This window comes from Capricornis sumatraensis, chromosome 6 (assembly GCF_032405125.1).
Source record: "Capricornis sumatraensis isolate serow.1 chromosome 6, serow.2, whole genome shotgun sequence".
Classification (NCBI taxonomy): Eukaryota; Metazoa; Chordata; class Mammalia; order Artiodactyla; family Bovidae; genus Capricornis; species Capricornis sumatraensis.
Window position 1 is genome coordinate 112,289,955 of NC_091074.1, and position 17,530 is coordinate 112,307,484.

Consider the following 17,530-nt stretch of genomic DNA (forward strand, 5'->3'; position numbering starts at 1 on the left):
GCATCCCAGGTGCTGGCAATCTGCCTGGGTCTCTAAAACTCCTCCTGAGCCCCTAGCTTCTGCAGGATTGTCCTCCTGACCCGGCATGTCCTCCTTTGCAAACTCCTCCTCCACTGTGCCTCAGATCAAATGCTCCCTCCTTTTCTGATGATCGCCTTCTTCTTGGAGCTCCTGTGGCAGTTAACTGCACGGATTCCTCGGTAGGAAGCTCACACTGAACATTGAACCCTGTCACCTGAGTGGCATATGCAGGATCCCCTCCCAGCTTTCTAGCCTTCCTGATAAATAAGTTCCGGCATTATCCCCATTTTGCAGGTAAGGAAAGTGAGGCGCAGAAAGATGCAGTTACTTTGACTAAGGACAAGCGTGGAGTAAACGCCAGAGCGCAGACTGAACCTGGACAGTCTGACTGCAGAGCCCATGACCTTACACTACCTGTTGTGCTGGTTTTCCCTTCTACTTAGCTGAGCCCCTCTGGGCCAGAGACAGGTCCTATTGACTGTTTTTTCTTACCTGATGCCTAGCAAAGTCTCTTGCATCAGAATATGCTGGGCAAATGGTTGCTGATGTCTAGTTCTAGTCTAGGAGTCAAGAACATTTCCCATGAGAGAATGGATGGATGTACATGTATGGTTGAGTTCCTTTACTGTTCACTGGTAACTGTCACAACATTGTTTGTTAATTGGCTGTACCCCAATACAAAAGAAAAACAGAGTATTTCCCCCCAAGAAGCTGTGTGACCTTAGGCAAGTCTTTTCCCTATTGTGGGGCCCAGTTCCTGCATTTATAAAACATGGGATCCTGGTAAGGCATTTCCAGCCAAGATTCCTTCCAGCTCTGAAGTTCTACAAGTAAGGGAATGACTCTCCTGATATCCCTCTCAGGCTCTTGGAGGACTCCCCCTGCTCCCTGGAGCCCATCACCCTGTTTCTAGACGGGAAATTCCATAGATCATAAAATTCCAAAGATAATACAATGCTGGGACTAAGCTATCCCAGTTCCTCTGTACAGATGGTGGTGGCTCTGGGGCTCGGGGAGGGGGCGGGGCCTTACCTGAGGTTGCCAAAGGCTCCGTGGCTTGGCCCTCTCCACCTCTGCGTATTCCCTCGGCCCAACCAGGGGAATCCCTCGGCCTCCCTCCACTCAGCTTTCTGGGCTGCAGGGTTTGTAGAAGCGGTCTGCTTGGCTCCCAGTCAACTATGCAGTTCGTTTCTCTGCAAGGCAATGGCTGGAGAGGGGAATGAAGGTGGGGGCGGGAAAGCAGGAAGCCCCCACCTCCCTGAGGGGTAGCTGGGTGCTCTAGCCCTCCATCTTTGGGCAGCTGGGGGCATGGCTGGGGAGAAGTAGTCCTTCCTGACCTTGTCTACCACATCCCTCATCTGTTTCTAGGGTACTGGATGTGAGGGTCCCCTCCTCAAACATCCTTCGTCTAACCTTTTCCAAATTCAGGTTGAGCTCTGAGCTTAGATCCCAGGAGCCCAGACTGGGGTGAAGCTCTGAGGTCTTCCAGATCCCTTAGAGACCATGAGTTTCCCATCATTCACGGAATTGATGAGGAGACCGAGCCTGGGGAGAGGGGAGACTCAGAGCTGGGACAAGGTTGCATCTAGTTGCCAGGATACAGCATTTGGTGAAGTATCGGGAAGGGGCTGCAGGGCTGATTATTTTGGAGGTTACCCGTGACACCGTTATAAATCCCCTAGGCTGAGTGAGCTTCTGAACTCGGCTCCTCCTTGACGTGGATGGGGAAGGGGAGGGTCCCAGCTCAGGCAAGAAGGAAGAGGGAGGTGCCTCGGGCGGAGTGTGATGGGCTGCAGCTGGGAAGTTGGCCTAGAAGCGAGAGGAAGGAAGCGAATTCATACACAGCCAGATAAGTCAAGAGGGGCCACGGATGAGGGCAGTGTGTCTGGAGGCTGTTGTGGTAGGGGGCACCCCTTGAGATGCCTGTCTCCACCCTTAGTGCCTCAGATTATTCCTATTGGACAATGACTCTCAGAAAGTAGTTGACTTTTAGGACTCTGTTTATATTACTGGGCTGCAGGATGCTAGCCCAGGGCCTGTGCAGAGAAAGTGGACATAAGGCCCCAGCTGTTATAAGGGACGTTCAAATATGGCCTGGGAAAATCTAGTGCCATGAATAAGCCTTGGACTTGAAGCCAACAAACTGGGTTCCAGCCCTTGTTTGGCCACCACTCTGCTGTGTGACCTTGGCGAAGACCCTTTGACTCTCTGGGTTTAGTCTTCCCAGCTGTTTCAAGGTCCCCGAGGGACTCTGTAAGCTCAGAACATGTAGAAATCTAAGGGAGAGAGCTCTGACTACCGTGGTGGCGGTAGAAGAGACGCGCCCTTGTTCGGAGGAGGCCGAGTGCTCCCTTGACTGCGCGTGCAGCTCCAGAGGCTCGTGCAGAGTCCAGTTGGAGTCTGAAGGGTGGAGAGTTTCCCTTAAGCAGGAGGAGTCCCAGAAGGTTCCCCGGAAAAAGTGGCATTAAAGCCAGGTCTTGAAGGATGGGTTGGGTTTCATCTGGAGGGGATGGATGGGAAAGGCATTCCAGATGATGGAACAGCATGGCATAGGCGATGTGAGGAGGAAGTACCAGGCGTGGGGCAGGGCAGCCAATAGCTGAGTGTGCTCTGAGTCGAAGGAAGCAAGTGTGGGAGGGGCTGGTGGGGCCAGGTGCAGAGAATATGGAGAGGTGATCCAATTCAAGGGCTTGTGCTTGGAAGCTGCACATCTGAGGTTTGTCCCTTAGCAGCCAGGTGACCTGGGAAAGTTGTAAAACTCTATGGATGGCAGCTTCCTCATCTTGAAAATGGGAATCATGGTAGCACCTATCTTGTGGGTTGAAAAGACAAAATGAGGTGATGCACAGAAAGAACTGAGCACAGGGCCAGGCATCAAGAGAGCCTTTCTGCAAGCAGCTGCCGTGGCCAGACTGCTGAGACTCTGCTAGTGGAGAAGACCCAGCGGGAGGGCAGAAGTGCCAGGCCTTGCTTTAGGCAGTGGGATGCTCCTCTTTTCCCCTCATCTCTTTTTCTCTTTTCCCTTTCAGGGTCCTCCTGGGCCTTATGGAAATCCAGGCCTCCCTGGCCCCCCTGGAGCCAAAGTGAGTATATGCCATGGGGTCTGGAGATAGAGCCATGGGTTGGAAGCTGGGGTTTGGGCCTCATACTGGGGGAAGCTTCCTTTCTTAGAGGCTCCTGGCCGGAAGGCCTCAGAGTCTCCATGGAGAATCCATGTCTAGGCGACCAGCACTCCCTGAAGGCCTCCCAGGTGCAAGGCCCCATACTGGGCTGGAGATGCAGCAAGGAGTTCGGAGTTTAGCAACTGGTGGGGAGGGGCTGGGGGAAGAAGGGCGTCTGGAACCTAGGGTCCTCAAAGCAGGTGGGAAGAAAGGTCATCTGCTGCTAAACAGGGAAGGGCCTTGGAGATCCAGCCTCAGCATGTTACTGGGTCATAGGACACACCCTGGGGAGGCAGGTCAAGTTTTGAGCTGGGGAGGGATGTGGAAAGATCACGTTTGAGAAAAATCCCTGGATGCCGTGTGGAAGGCAGGCTGGGGGGCTGGGGACCAGAGTAGAGGCAGGGAGACCTAAGGTGATACAGGCCAGTGTAGGGTTCAGGAGGAAGGGAATGGGTGCCTCGGCGATGTGGAGGTGAGATAGAGAGGACTTGGTGATGGACAAGAGGAGAGAGACAGGGATTCTCTCTTCAGCCTCAGTGGCCAAACCAGGGAACCAGAGGAAGGAATGTTACATTTGGGAATCTGTAGCCCAGCCAGGCAGAGATGATTTGTGGACATCCTGAAACTCAGGGGAGCTCTGAGCTGGAGATGGAGCCCTGGGGGGTGGCCAGCACAGAGACGCCACCTCTGGACTGCAGATGAGACCAGAAACCCAGGTGACTGGTGCTCTGATGACTGGGGGGCTCCAGCTCTGGGGCACCAGGACAGAACAGAGCTGTCCAGGGTGACGCGTGGAGTGAGAAGCCCCAGGATGAGTACGGGGCCAGGAATATTAAGGTTATAAGGAGTAGCCTCAAGTGATGGCTGGAGAAATAGGAGGAGGGGTCAGCGGAGCCAAGAGCACAGCAATTGTGCCAAGAAGAGCACGGGGCAGGCTGGGAAAGGCAGAGGGTCTGCCCGGCTGTCAGCTGTGGGGTAACCAGGTGAAGACCATCCCTGGGCTTTGGTTGGCCCGGGCTCAGGGTTCTTTGCTAACCTGTTACAAAGGTCCTGCAGCTTGCGGAAAACAATTAGCTGACTGGCCCCAGCTCATGCTGTGACTGTCAGCTGAGCATCCTCCATAAGCTAGTTCTGACTCCTGGAGCTCTTTTAGGGAAAAATGTACGCGGGTAGCCCTGGATGTGTGACAGTATGGTGCTCTCGGCTCCGCCTCTGTGGGTATGTGACTTCAGCCGGGACTGAGCTGGGGTCCTTTCTTGGAAAGTGAGCCCAGAGGCCTTGGGCTAGCAGCTGCCTGGAGATGCTCTGGGTTTTAACAAGGCAAACACTGATCATGCCAAGCACTGTATATTGAACCCTTACTCTGTGCTAGACACTGCATGCGCCTCACGTGGCCTCATTTGATCTCCACAAAGACCTAATGAGATGGTGGGTTTACTGTACCCATTTGCAGATGGGGAAACTGAGACTCAGGCAGATGATTAAGACCCTGCCTAGGAAAGGGCAGTGAGACCTGCCCCCATGAGTCAGGCAGAGGGTCTGAATTCTCCTTGGGAAACTTCTGCTTTGCAGAGGCTTCTGGTCTCCCAGGCCTGGATAGATCAAGATGCTAAGGATTAGCCACTGTTTTGATTGCCAGGCTTGCTCAAGAACACGCCTTTCTTGGCCTGCTCTGGGACTGTCTGGTCCTTCCCCACCTCCCCACCACTCCCAGACTTGACCCCCTGCTCCTACGGTAGCAGATGCTCCATCAGCTTCTCCCCTGTCCACACCGGCCCCAGTCTGGCCTGCAGCCCACCTCTCATCCTGCCAGCAGATGTAGGGAAACAGGAGGAGAACCTAGCAGCCACTTTTCCTGCCATTTTGAGGAGCTGTTCCGAGTGTGGTAAGGGAGGCTCAGACCTGGCAGATGAGCCCTCCTACGGCTATACAGAGTCGGAACCTGTGACTCAGGGCCTCATGGACAGGTTTCTAGCTTGCTTCTGTATAAACAAATAAGGGAGTGGGTTCCAGAAAATATACTGGAATGGGAGTTTTATCCCAGTAGAATTTGCATTAAAATGCCCTGGGGAAAAGTCACGCCCTTTTCCTGGACGCTTGACTGGGAGTCTATGAGGTGAGCCCAAGTGGATCGAGGCAGTTCTGTTGGACTGAAGGCCCCAGGCTGCTGGACTTTGGCCCTGGGCTGCTGTTCATCTGTGGTTTGGCCAGGATGGGGTTAAAGAAAGGCTCTTCTGGGACAGAATTCCTGAGATTGGAAGAGAATGTAGTGGATCTGCAGGAATGGGTGTGATTCTGGGGACAGGGTCCTTGCTGTTTACCAGATCCTTTCTGGGTCTGGGTGTTGACCTGGTGGGATTCTAGGGCTAGGTCCCTCCAGGCCCGGTGCTGGCTCCTCCTCTTCCGAAGTGTTGACTTCTAGAGCTGCCTCTGGGGCCACCCATCCATTCATTTCCCTTTTATGGACAAACATTTATCGAGCACTTACTATGCGCTGTCGATGGAAAAATCAGCCCAACAGGCAGGGCTTGCCTAGTGTCAGGGAGCCCGCCCATCATCTGGATGGGTCACAGTGGGGTCACTCCCATACCGTATTTATTGAGCTCTTGGGAGCTTATGGCCTTGTGGGTTAAAGGTCCCCCTGCCAGACTAAGGATGGGAGAGTCTGGTGGATTGAGGAATCAAGAAGGGGAGACAGAGCAAAGGTGAGGAACTTCATCCCTCTTGAGGTCAGGGGAGCAGAGACCCAGCGGGCCCATGACTTGATGGGGTCACTTGCAGTGACCAGCAGTGGTGGGGCTGAATTTCAGGTCCTTGGGTTTGCTGGCTGGAAGACACTTAACAGGGCTCTACAGATGGTTCAGGCCAGAGCCACGCTTCAGTCCCTTCTGCCCCCTCCAGAGCCAGGGCTTTCCCTATGTACCATGTACCCATACATTCCACATTCAAACCCATCAAGAAGAGGGTTTGTCAGTCCCCACAGTCAAGATCAAGGACTTTGAGACTGAAGCAGAGAAGCCAGAACCCTGGGTGGATGGTATTAGCTGACCTTGGAGGCCAAGTGTTGAGTTATGTGTCCAGCAACCGCAGTTGTCGTGCAGGAGAGCGCAGTGGTTAAGAACACAGACTCTGGAGCCAGATGGTGGAAGTTCACATTCCAGGTCTGTTAGTAACAGCTTCTAGTTCTGTGACTCTGAGCAAATTATCTGAATTTCGCATGCCTTAGTTTGCTCATCTGGAAAATGGGATAACAATAGTAGCTGTCCTCCCGGCATCCCTGGTTGTCATGAGGTATAACTGAGTTAAGAGCAGTGCTGGCCTGTGGCAGGTGGCCAGCTGTCAGCGGGTGCAAGGTGCCCAGCCTACAAGGGGCACAGACAGGGACAGTCCCTGCTCTTGTGGAAGCCGGCTGACCATACCATGCAAAAGGCTCCACATGAGAGGCACTCGGTGCTCAGTCCCCACAGAATGGCAAGATCTGGTCTGGGAGGTAAGGCCTGCCTTTCTGGAATGTGGGAAGGCTGAATCAAGTCTGAAGGGCAGCAGGCCACCAGGCCAAGGGGATGAGAGGAGGTCAGGGAGGGCAGCAGGCCTGCTGGGTGTGCTAAGACTTTTAGACTTCATACAAAGAGCAGTGGGAAGGTGTGAGGTTTTCAGCAGATGGGACACAATCAGGTGTATCATTTAGCAAAGGCCACTCAGGCAGTTGCAGAAGCCAGGTCCGTGGCCATCAAGTTGAAGGGTAGCCAGCGGGGAGGCCTGGAGCTGCCCCTGTAGATGCTGATCTGTGCCAGGTGAAATCAGATGGGATGCAGGGCCCAGGTCAGGTGAGAAGCTCTGGGTCTGAGGTGGACAGGGCTCCAGCTGTGCCTGTGCTGGGCGATGGGGCACCTGGCCCCTTTTTCCCTGGCATCTGGCTGCCCCTTCCCTCCTCTGGCCTGCTTGGTTTGCAGTGAATTACTCAGGATTACTGTGAGCCCTTGGGCATCTGGGAAGGACAGGCGGGCGAAAGGGGCCATGCTTAGTGATCCGAGGCATCAGACTCCAGCCTCCCCTTTCCCTTTCTCCAGTGACTGAAGTAGGACATACTCTTTAAGGAAAATGTGTAAAAGTCTGCTGCTGCTGCTGCTGCTAAGTTGTGTCAGTCGTGTCCGACTCTGGGCGACCCCATAGACGGCAGCCCAACAGGTTCCTCTGTCCCTGGGATTCTCCAGGCAAGAACTCTGGAGTGGGTTGCCATTTCCTTCTCTAATGCATGAAAGTGAAAAGTGAAAGTGAAGTCGCTCAGTCCTGTCCAGCTCTTAGCGACCCCATGGACTGTAGCCTACCAGGCTCCTCCATCCATGGGATTCCCCAGGTAAGAGTACTGGAGTGGGTTTCCATTGTCTTCTCCGGTGGAAAAGTCTAGAAAATATCAAGAAGAAAGCAGACCTCCTGCTGTGGCCCTGTCCATTGATAGGCACTGACTGCATTTTAAACAATCTGTGTGTCAAGAACTGGCCAAGGACCCAACATATTTTGCAGGGTGGATATTATTACCCCCATTTTGCAGATGGGAAAACTAAGGTCTAAAATATCTAAGTAACTAGCCTATCTCGGATAAGTATCAGGGACAAGATTTGAATCTTCTGCTGTCTGACTCCAAAGCACATAATTTTAGCCATAAGTCCATTAGCTCCATAGCTCTTTAGCTCTGTAGATTAAGCTATATATGTGTATATATATATATGTGACCTATATATAATATATATACACACAGATGTATATACATATATATACGCATACTACATATATATGAATAATTTAAAATATGCCTGTACATAAGTGCCATATAGTGTTTAGCTGTTACTTTATTAACAATTGCCTTGTAGAAAGACTGAACCAATCTATGCCACTGCTAGCATTAGAAGAGGATATTTGAAAAAGATAATTCATTATTGCTTCCAATACACTGTACTGATCATCTGTGAATAATTTTCTTACATTTGCTTTCTATTGCATTTCACCATTTATGATTTTGTTTTAGGGGTTGGGATGTTGTCTTTTGTTATTGATTTGTGAACATCATTTGTGTTTATATATGAAGGCTTATTGAGGCTTCATCTATCTTACAAATTATTTTTGAGTTTATTGTTTGCCTATTGAGAGTATTCATGATGATTTTCACAAATGAGAGTGTTACCTATTTTTTTTTGAACCAACAATAACTGACATTTATTAGGAACTGACAATATGTCAGAACCTGAGCCTTCAGGAAAGCCCTAATTTAGAGAGAGCTCTACCATAAGAAGAGGCTTCCCTGGTGGCTCAGGTAAAGAATCTGCCTGAACTGAGGTGGACTGGGGTTTGATCCCTGGGCCGGGAAGATCCTTTGGAAGGGAATAGCAACCTACTCCACTATTCTTGCCTAGAGAATTCCATGGACAGAGAAGCCTGGTGGGCTACAGTCCATGGGGTCACAAAGAGTTGGACCCGACTGAGCGACTAATACTACCATATGTAAAATGTATGATTCTTTACTTTGTACTTAGACATTTCTTTCCCATACTAAGACCAGAGAAGTATTCACTAATATTCCATTTTATAATATCATTTGTACTCAAAATTTTAAACCATCTGGAATTAATCTTCATGGAAGTAGGTATGGGTATAGCTTTATTTTCCCTGCAGTAGTTGATCATTTATTAAATGACTTTTCCTCCATATATGATAGACCAGGGTCTATTTTAGGCCGTTCAAATATGTTTCATTGCTATGTTTGTATATTTTTAGGCTAGTAAAATACGATTTTATGACAGTTATTATCTTTATACTCTGTGTCTCCCTCCTCCACTTATAATGTTCTGGCTATTTAATCTGTCAGATGAACTTTATGCCCATTTTAATAATTTCTTTAAAAAAAAACCTCTCTTGGGCTTTTTCTTGGAATTGTATTAAATGTGTTTATTTGTGGAGAATTACCATCTTTAAAATATTAACTTTTTCCATCTAAAACCATGGCATATCTTCCCATTTGGTTGAGTTTTTAAAATGTCTCATAATAAACCTCTATAGTTTTTATTGCATGAACCTGGCACATTTCTTACTAAGTTTGTTCTTAGAAATTTTACATTTTTGTTGTTGTTATGAATGGAATATTTTCCCCATTATATTTTCTAGCTGGCTTTCAGCTATTGAAAAAGAACTATTGACTTTGTATATTTGTACTTTTGGTGTTTATTTTACAACCATGCCCTTTGCTGAATTATTTTATTAGTTCTAACAGTATTTCACTCAGTTTTCCTGAATTTCTAGACAGGCACTCATATTGTTTGCAAAAAAGGACATATTTTTGCCTCCTTTCCCTCAAAGGTTAGTAGTCTTATTTGTTTTTCCTGCCTTATTGCCGTGGCCAGAACTTACAAACACGTGAAATAGTAGCAATGATGGTGAGAGACCTAGTGAGTCTTCAGAGGACCTTCCAGAGCTGGGGCCGGATGTGGCCCAGTCCTAGCCCTAGAGTTGTCTCTTGAGACTCCACCGATTTATTTTCTCACTTGGGAAATATTTTTCTGATGCCTCCTCTGGGCCGGGCCCTGTACTACGTACTTGGGATCATGTGTCTTGCAAAAGATGACTTGCACAGGGGATTTCTGGCCCAGAATTTTCTGGTCCCTCATGGTTTGCTCCTTCTTTGTCTCAGCCCCTCGTGAGGCCTCATGTAACCAAAGCCTTCTGTTCTTTCCACTTCCCAACTTCACCTGCAAGAAAGAAGCTCATGGTTTCCATTCCCGCTCTATTAGTAGCATTTCTGCTTTCGTATATACCTTCCTAACCATCTTCTAGCTCCTCAAGGCTCTGTTAACTAGAGTCTGCTGTTCCATACAGAGGGAAAGGGACTTGTCCAAGATCACACAGGCTCATTGGCTGGAGAGCTGGGTCTGGCACCCAGGTCCTCAACCTCACCGAGGTATAAACAATTAATTAGACTTTATTATTCCTTATATCTTTTACTGGAGAACTTGCAGGAGTCTGGCTGGGAAGATGGATAACTTTCTGCATCCCAGAAGTCACACCTTCAGCTGAGCAAGGGTGCCTTGAGCATCTCTGGAGCCCACACTGCATCTGCCTCCCTTCTTGTCTTCCTCCAGCCTTAGCTTGGCTGATTGGCTCTCAGTCTGGGTCAAGTTCTCCCGGCTTCCTCCGGTACTCCACATATCACTGATCATAGTTGTTCATCTGTCGTGTATTGAAATGTAAAGATCTTGGGCTCTGGAAGCAGACTTCCTGAATCAGAATCCCATTTATGAATTACAGGATCTTGGACAAATTATCTACCCTCTCTGTGCCTCAGTTTCCTCATCTGTGAAATGGGGATAGTGATCATGGTTCCCTTTAGATTTACGCGTTGAAGACTTAGAAGAGCACTGGAAAATGCTAGAGCAGACCAGCATTACCAGTCTCTGGTTTCTCCCCCGAGAGGTCCCCACAGGCACGACTTGTGTCCTGATCCCCACTGTGGTATTCCCAGTGTACACTGTAGGGTGTGTAGATGTTCAGTAAATTTCAGTGTTCTTTTGTTGTACTCAGGCAGGGATTAAGTCCCAAACACGGTGCTGGCTGCTGAGAGTACAGAGAGCAGTCCATAGAAACTAAAATGCCCCCGGGTATGGCCTCTGGGCAAAGGGACCAGTCTGGCATCCCTTCGCGTCTCAGTTTCCCCCTTTGTAAGATGACAGAACAGGATGCACAAAGGCCCACCCATGAGAGCATTTTAAGCCCCGCTCCTCTATAGGCTGCAGAGCAAGGTGGGCAAGGGCGGGGTGGGTAGAAGCTGCTATCCTTTTTTGGCCATTGGAATCCTGGGTGGCCCTGGGCCTGGCCTTGCACATGGACATAAAAGGCATTGGAGCTGGGCTTGTGAACGCCGAGGCTGGGAGAGTGTCAACAAGGGGCTGTTGCAGCATGAGGCTGTTGATCCTAGAGGTGAGGCCTGCAGCAGTGACCTGGATGGACCTAGGTGGACAGAGAGTTGGGGTTCTAGCAAGGAGGGACTGGCCTGCAGCCTGGGGCAGCCGGAGGGCATGTGGAAGAGGCATCTAGGCTTCCCATTTGTAAGTAAGGGCTCTGGAGTCAGATAGACCCAGGACCTAGTGAGACCTAGTGAGACATGGCCTCTTACCTGCATGCCACCCTGGACTATGACTCAGCTCCTCTGAATCTGGGGCTTGGTCCTGTGTTGCCACGTGTGGGTGTAAGAGGGCTGGCCAGGTGCTGAGTTGAGTGGGCCTGGCACAGTGTTGGGCACGTGGTGGGTGGGCAGTGAAAGGGCGCCCTCACTCTCTTAAGGCTTGTTCCGGTTTGGAATGCAGTGATTTCTCATGCAGAGTGACTGAGTCAGGATTTGGAAGATCTGGGTCCTGACACAGAAAAGAATCAAATGGGAGTAATTAAAGTTGGCGAAACCACCCTCCCCACGTGTCACATCCATCATCTCACTGGCTTCTTGCCAAGAAACCTGGATGCCAGGCGGCCATGTGTCCCTGTACCCCTGTGTGTGTGTGTGTGTGTGTGTGTGTGTGTGAACATGCACCCATGTGTCTTTGTGCACATGCCTCAGTGTATGTATGTGTGTGTGTGTGCTGTGCAGCCCGCATTTTAAAGGTGAGGAAACAAGCTCAGAGAAGTGAAGTCACTTGCTTGAGACCCTACTGTGAGTCTGTGGCTTAACCCAGGACTTCTGACTCAGGACCCAGATTGGGGAGGGAGCTGGGGAGTGAGGCTAAGGGACAGAGATCAGGAGACTGACTTCTCAAAGGACTGTCTCCTGAGTAATTTAATAAGGTTGGGCCACAGCCCAGAGCCCTCTTTAGCTGTAAGAGACACAGCTGGTAAGTCCTTCCCTGAGCACGTGCTCTTAGAAGCCAGGATCCTTGTGATGGGGAATGCTCCCTTGTGCTTGGGACTAGGAATGCCGGTCTGACTGGGGACATACTACTTGTCAGTTTCTCTGCTGTTCCCTGCCTGTTCTAACTTGTTGGGCCCCAGGTCTCTGTTCTGGGAATCACAAATTCAGGGTCCTAGTCTTAGCTCTGCCAGTGCCTCAGCTTGGGTTCCTGGGCTGTCCTTTTCCATCTCCAGGCCTCAGTTTCCCTGAATGTGCTATGGGGTAATAGCACTTCCTTTGTCCGCTTCCTCTGGCTATTCTGGGAACCTGGTGGGTTGAGGGATGTTGCAAACTGTGAAGTGGCTGTTAGTGCACTGGCTCTAGGTGCTTTGAGACGGTGAGGTGAGCATCAGGGGCTAGGAAAGCAGAAAGAATCGAGCGTAACTTCAGGATGTGTCTCTTAGAAGGTCTCTGAGAGCCCTCGGGGAGCACGTCCCCCGTGCAGTGGGCCCAGGATCTACAGGTTGGTGGGGGAGGATGCGGTCAAGCTGCATCTTGGCAATGTTTCTGGTTTGGCTAATGGATGATTGGGGGGGAGAGGTTTTCTACTTGGGGGTGACTACCTGCACAAGGACCCAGCAGCAGGAATGTGCAAGTCCCGGGGGGAGAAGAATCGTGGTCTGGGGATGGGGCAGAGGGGCCCCATCTTTGGGCTGGGCTGGGCTGGTAGGAAGAGAGCGAGTTCTGAATAGGGTGGGTGGGACCAGATGATGGAAGACTTGGGACACCCAAGGGGGAGTTCAGACTTTGTCAGTAGGGTGGTAGGCAGCTATGGAGGGTTGCTGGAACAGGGGAGTGATGGGATTGAAGAGGACCCCGTGGAGGAATGTGAGTGGGGTGCAAGGGGAGGGCATTTAAGCAGAAGACAGGGATATGAGCGGAGTCGGTGGGGAGATACCCTCTTTAGAAGACGTGGCGGCCAAAGTGGAATTGTTTCTGTTTCAGGGACAGAAAGGGGACCCCGGGCTCTCACCAGGAAAGGCCCACGATGGGGCAAAGGTAGGTTTCCAGGGACCCCAGCGCTCAGGGAAGCGGAGGAGTGGATGGTAGGGAAACCGCCGTGCTGGCACGAACCTCCTGACAGAGGCCTCTGCGTAACAAAAGGCCAGAGGCAGGATGTAGAAAAGGACGTGGTCTGTTCTCTTTGAAGCCCTTGAGCTCTCCCTGCACCAAACCCAACGCCATGCCTGCTGCCTTCTTCCCATGTGCAGCCAATAAAACCGACAAAAAAATGTGGCCTGTGGACATTCCTTTGGTGACTGTCCTTTGGCCTGATGCTCTGAGTGGGTTTTCTGCAGGGCCTGCTAGGTGGCCCTCGGCATCCAGAAGCTTCTTGGTAGCACACGCCCAGGAAGCTTCCAGCAGACATTTGAAGACCCCTCCGAGTTGGTTAGTTCGACACACAGGTCTGTGGAAGGGAATGGGCTGGAGAGGCAGGGCTGCCTGACCCTGAAGGGCTGAGAATAAAACTTCTCAGGACGTGGAAGGGAATGGGCTGGAGAGGCAGGGCTGCCTGATTCTGAAGGGCTGAGAATAAAACTTCTCCTATGGAAGAGAGAAGAGTTAGGCCCAAGGACTTCATTGCCCCTGAAGCATCCACCCTGTGAGTTAAGCAAGGGGCCTGGAGGGAGTGGAGGTCAGGCCAGAGCAGGGGAACCCAGAACTCCAAGATCACCCAATGTCCCAGACATCCATCCTCTGGAAGGAGTCCTTGAGTCTGGTTTCCTTCTGGACACAACCCCAAAGCCCTCCTGACTGGAAGAACCCTGCTTCTCAGCCCAGCCTCTGGTGCATGGAGACTTAGAGGTAGCGGCTTCTATTGATTTCTCCGAGACACAGGTGGCTCATTCCTTCACATCTTCAAGAGAAGTTTTCTCACTGTGTATATACATCCACATGCACCCCCACTGGATCCTCGTAAGCTTATAGCCCAGGCAGCTGGGCCTAGCTTGCCTGGGAGGAAACAGAGGCCCCAGAGGTGGGCGGCTGGAGGCCCCGCCACTGGTCAGGTGCAGACCAGACTTTGTACCCAGGCTGGATGACCTCCAGGGGCCCAGGCTTCTCTCCTGCTCCTGCGTTGTCTGCTCCTGGGTCTCATGGTGGTGGCAGAAATGCCCCCTACTGGGTGGCCACCATGCCCAGCATGGGCAGGAGGGAGGGGGTCAGGAATGCAGGAGAGGGATTGCCAATTGAAACAGGTTGCGTGTTCTCCAGGGCAGTGGTTTGCAAACATAGTTTTGGTGGTGTAACCCATTCCCCAGATGGTTCCTTCTGCCGAAGTCCAACATAGAAAACAGATCAAATGGAGCGACTGAATTAAGTGGGGAGGGGCTGGGTCCCCTGCCTGTTCGGCTGCCCTCACCCTGCGCAGAGGACCTGAGTCTCCTCTGAGGCCTTTAGGCCTCCGTGAATCCTATTCGCAAACCACTGGCCATGGTAGGCCGAACTTTCAATGAGTGTCTGCTCCTGTTCCCTCCATCTCACCCCGTTTTCTGTGTTTTTTCAGGGCGACATGGGCTTGCCCGGGCTCACTGGGAATCCAGGACCCCTTGGACGAAAGGTACACCTTGGTGCTGATGCTTCACTTTGTCCAGTGGGTTTCCTAGCAAGCGGGGTCTTCAGGCAGGAGTGCTGTGTACTGCCTCTCCCCAGCCCTGGCCCAGATCCTTAGCAGTGGGCTGGTGGCCAGAATGGAGAGAGGTTTCTGAGGGTCTGTGCTTACCTGGGGGCGTGGAACACCTTGGCTTGGAGCAGGTACCCCCCGACCATGGTTAGTGAGATGTGATAAGAAGTGACCCTGGTTTGCTGTCCTTCCTTTTGCAGCCCAGCTGCTCCAGGGAGGCCCTGAGGGTGCTCTTGGTGGTGGAAGAAATACTGTCAGAGCCAGGAGCCCCCATAGGTTCAGCTCCACCTTCCATGAGCTGAGTGGCCTGGGACCTGCACATCCGCTCCCTGAGCCTCAGCCTTCTTCTACCTGGAGTGACCATGATCTACCCTGTCCCCTGTCCCTGATCTCCCGGGGGCTATAAACCACCAGCAAGGTCTGGAGCCTGGAAGTTGAGAGAGTGGGCTCTGGGGTCAGCTGCATCTGGACTCCACTCCCTGCTCCACCATTTGCTCGCTGTGTGACCTGGGGCAAGTCAATAACCTCTCTGGGTCTAATATCATCACTCCCATATACTGCAGGGAAATCTCTATAGAGGCAGAGTTCTCTGTGCATTCTGAGCTGTTCTCATCCACCCCACCCCAGCACTGCATCAGTCAGGCAGGGGGTGTAACCTCTTTGGGGGAAGAGCTGCCATTTTCCTAGGTGGTGGGTCTCTGGCTGGCTGTGCCCCTGAATTCCTCTCCAGCTTCGCAGCTAGGGTGTCCCATCCTTCAGACTCAGCTCTACTTGTGCCCCCTCCAGGAAGCCCTTCTAGAACTCCAGCTTTTGGGTCTAGAGCCTCTCCTCTGCTCAAAGACCCATAGTCCATCTAGACTGCGTTCTTTTCAGCCCCCAGACCAGCCTCACCAACCAGGACATGCAAAAATGGTTTGTCGCTCTTCCTACAGAGCCTCGTTCAGGGCCTGTGTGTAGTAGGTGTTCAGGAAACAGGGAGGACAGTGCAGGGTCAGGGGCAGTTGCTGTTTTTGCAGGAAAACCCCCCATTGCTGATGGGTTTTCAGTCCACAGATCAGCCGAGGGCCGCGGCTTGAACATCCATGTTGGCTCCCAGCTGTAGCCACAGCTGCCCTCTGCCTTGGCCATCTGGTTCTCATTTGGGCAGTCGTGGCATCTCCTGGCTCCATCCTGTCCATGCTCTGAGGGTCTCCTGGCGCAGGTGGGCGTGGAACATCACTGCCCCCCTGACCCCTTCTCCTCCAGCCTCCTCGGCCAGAACAGGTCCTCCTGCAGATCCGAAGAAGCCAGACGCAGCAGGAGTGCGTGGCTGTCTGTGAGCTGGGGAAACATGGTCTTTTTGGCTCAGAGAACACAGAGGGACTCCCTCTCCCCGCTCACTTCCTCTCTGGGCTCCAGCGCTTTCTGATGGATGAGGTGTGAGTGGAAAAGTCTTCTTCCAGTCCTGGCTCATAAAGCAGCCAGTGGTGGTCTCGCTTGGCACTGGAGTAGGAATCTAGCAGAGAAGGCGGGAGATGGAAAACCAGACTGGACTGGCTCCTGCCGGGGGTTCTGGCCTTCCTGCTCTTAGCAGATGTCCAGGGAGGCCCAGAGTCCCCAGCCCAGGGGAACCAGCTCACCTGAGCAGGGAGAGACATCTTTTCTAAATTAAGGAAGAGTCTCTGTGTGGTAGGAAAACGATTTGGCAAAGCCATTTCCACCAAGCCCCTCTGGCTCCAGTCGAGGCAAACACAGAGGAGTCTGGTCTGGCAGGCCAATGTCACCTAATCACAGTGGGTGGTGGGCAGATCATGGGGGTGCTGGCAGGGACCCCTGACCAGTGGTGGGGGTCAGGAAGGCAGACAGTGGGGTGGGCAAGCTCACCTGGAACCGCCCCTGTTTGTCCGTAGTCTCTCTCCCGCAGGCATCTTTAGGTAACAGTGCTAGCCATATTGCACTGGCCCTGCTGGATGGCTTCCTGCATCGTCTTACGTGGGGAGCCTTGAGCGAGAAAGAACGTCAGTGGCTGAGAGGCGAGGTCAGCGTGCCCTTTGCTCATCAGCACATTGAATTTTGGTGTCACCTCATAGTGACACCAGTAGCCCTATTCATTCATTTCTTCAACAGGATGGGTTGGTTGTCTATTGCGTGTCAGGAGGTGTACAGGCCTCTGAGCTGAAAAAAGAGACAAAAATCCCTGATCCTCAGAGTTTGCAGTCTTGTGGGAGGAAGGAGGCAATAAAAATGGTAAAAATATGAGATGTGTTAGAAGATGAAAAAGGCCATGGAGAAAAGTGGGCAGGAGAAAGGGACTTTGAGTTGGGAGCTTCTCATATTGACTAGTGTGACAGAAAGGCTTGCTGTTCCTCATCACATTGCTTCCTCATAATAGCCTCCAGCAGTTAAGCAGTATTATGCCCATTTTACAGCTGAGAAAACTAAGGCCCAAATACGTCTCATTCATTCATTCACTCTTCCAGTCATTGCACAAAGATGTACCTGTGTACCTGGCCCTTTGCTGACACAGGTGTTAAATGTCAGTGAGATCACTGGGGGCTTCCGGAGAGTGACGTCTACAGCCCTGGTCCCCAGCCCCTCTGTGTGTGAGAACCAGTGGGGGCGTTTGTCCTCCACCTCCGCGGGGGTTCCAGTTCAGCTGGTCTGAGTGGACTAGAGCACCAGATCGTCAAGGGCAGCCAAGGCCGAGAGCCACTGGGTTGGTGGACACAGCTGCCAGGGTCACTAAATGGCAGAGCTGGCATTTGAACTCAGGTCTTATAACCTGCAGGCCCTTTCCCTCTCTACAATGCTGATGGAAAT

General features: G+C 51.8%; 1 protein-coding gene across 1 annotated transcript in view; it reads left to right on the forward strand.

Annotated features, from left to right (window-relative positions):
* COL27A1 (collagen type XXVII alpha 1 chain) overlaps nt 1–17,530 on the forward strand; it is a 148,500-nt gene that overhangs the window by 22,664 nt on the left and 108,306 nt on the right. The window contains exons 5-7 of the mRNA XM_068973506.1: nt 3,051–3,104; nt 13,054–13,107; nt 14,615–14,668. Coding sequence (XP_068829607.1) covers nt 3,051–3,104; nt 13,054–13,107; nt 14,615–14,668 — 162 coding nt within the window. The remainder of the gene's footprint in view (nt 1–3,050; nt 3,105–13,053; nt 13,108–14,614; nt 14,669–17,530) is intronic.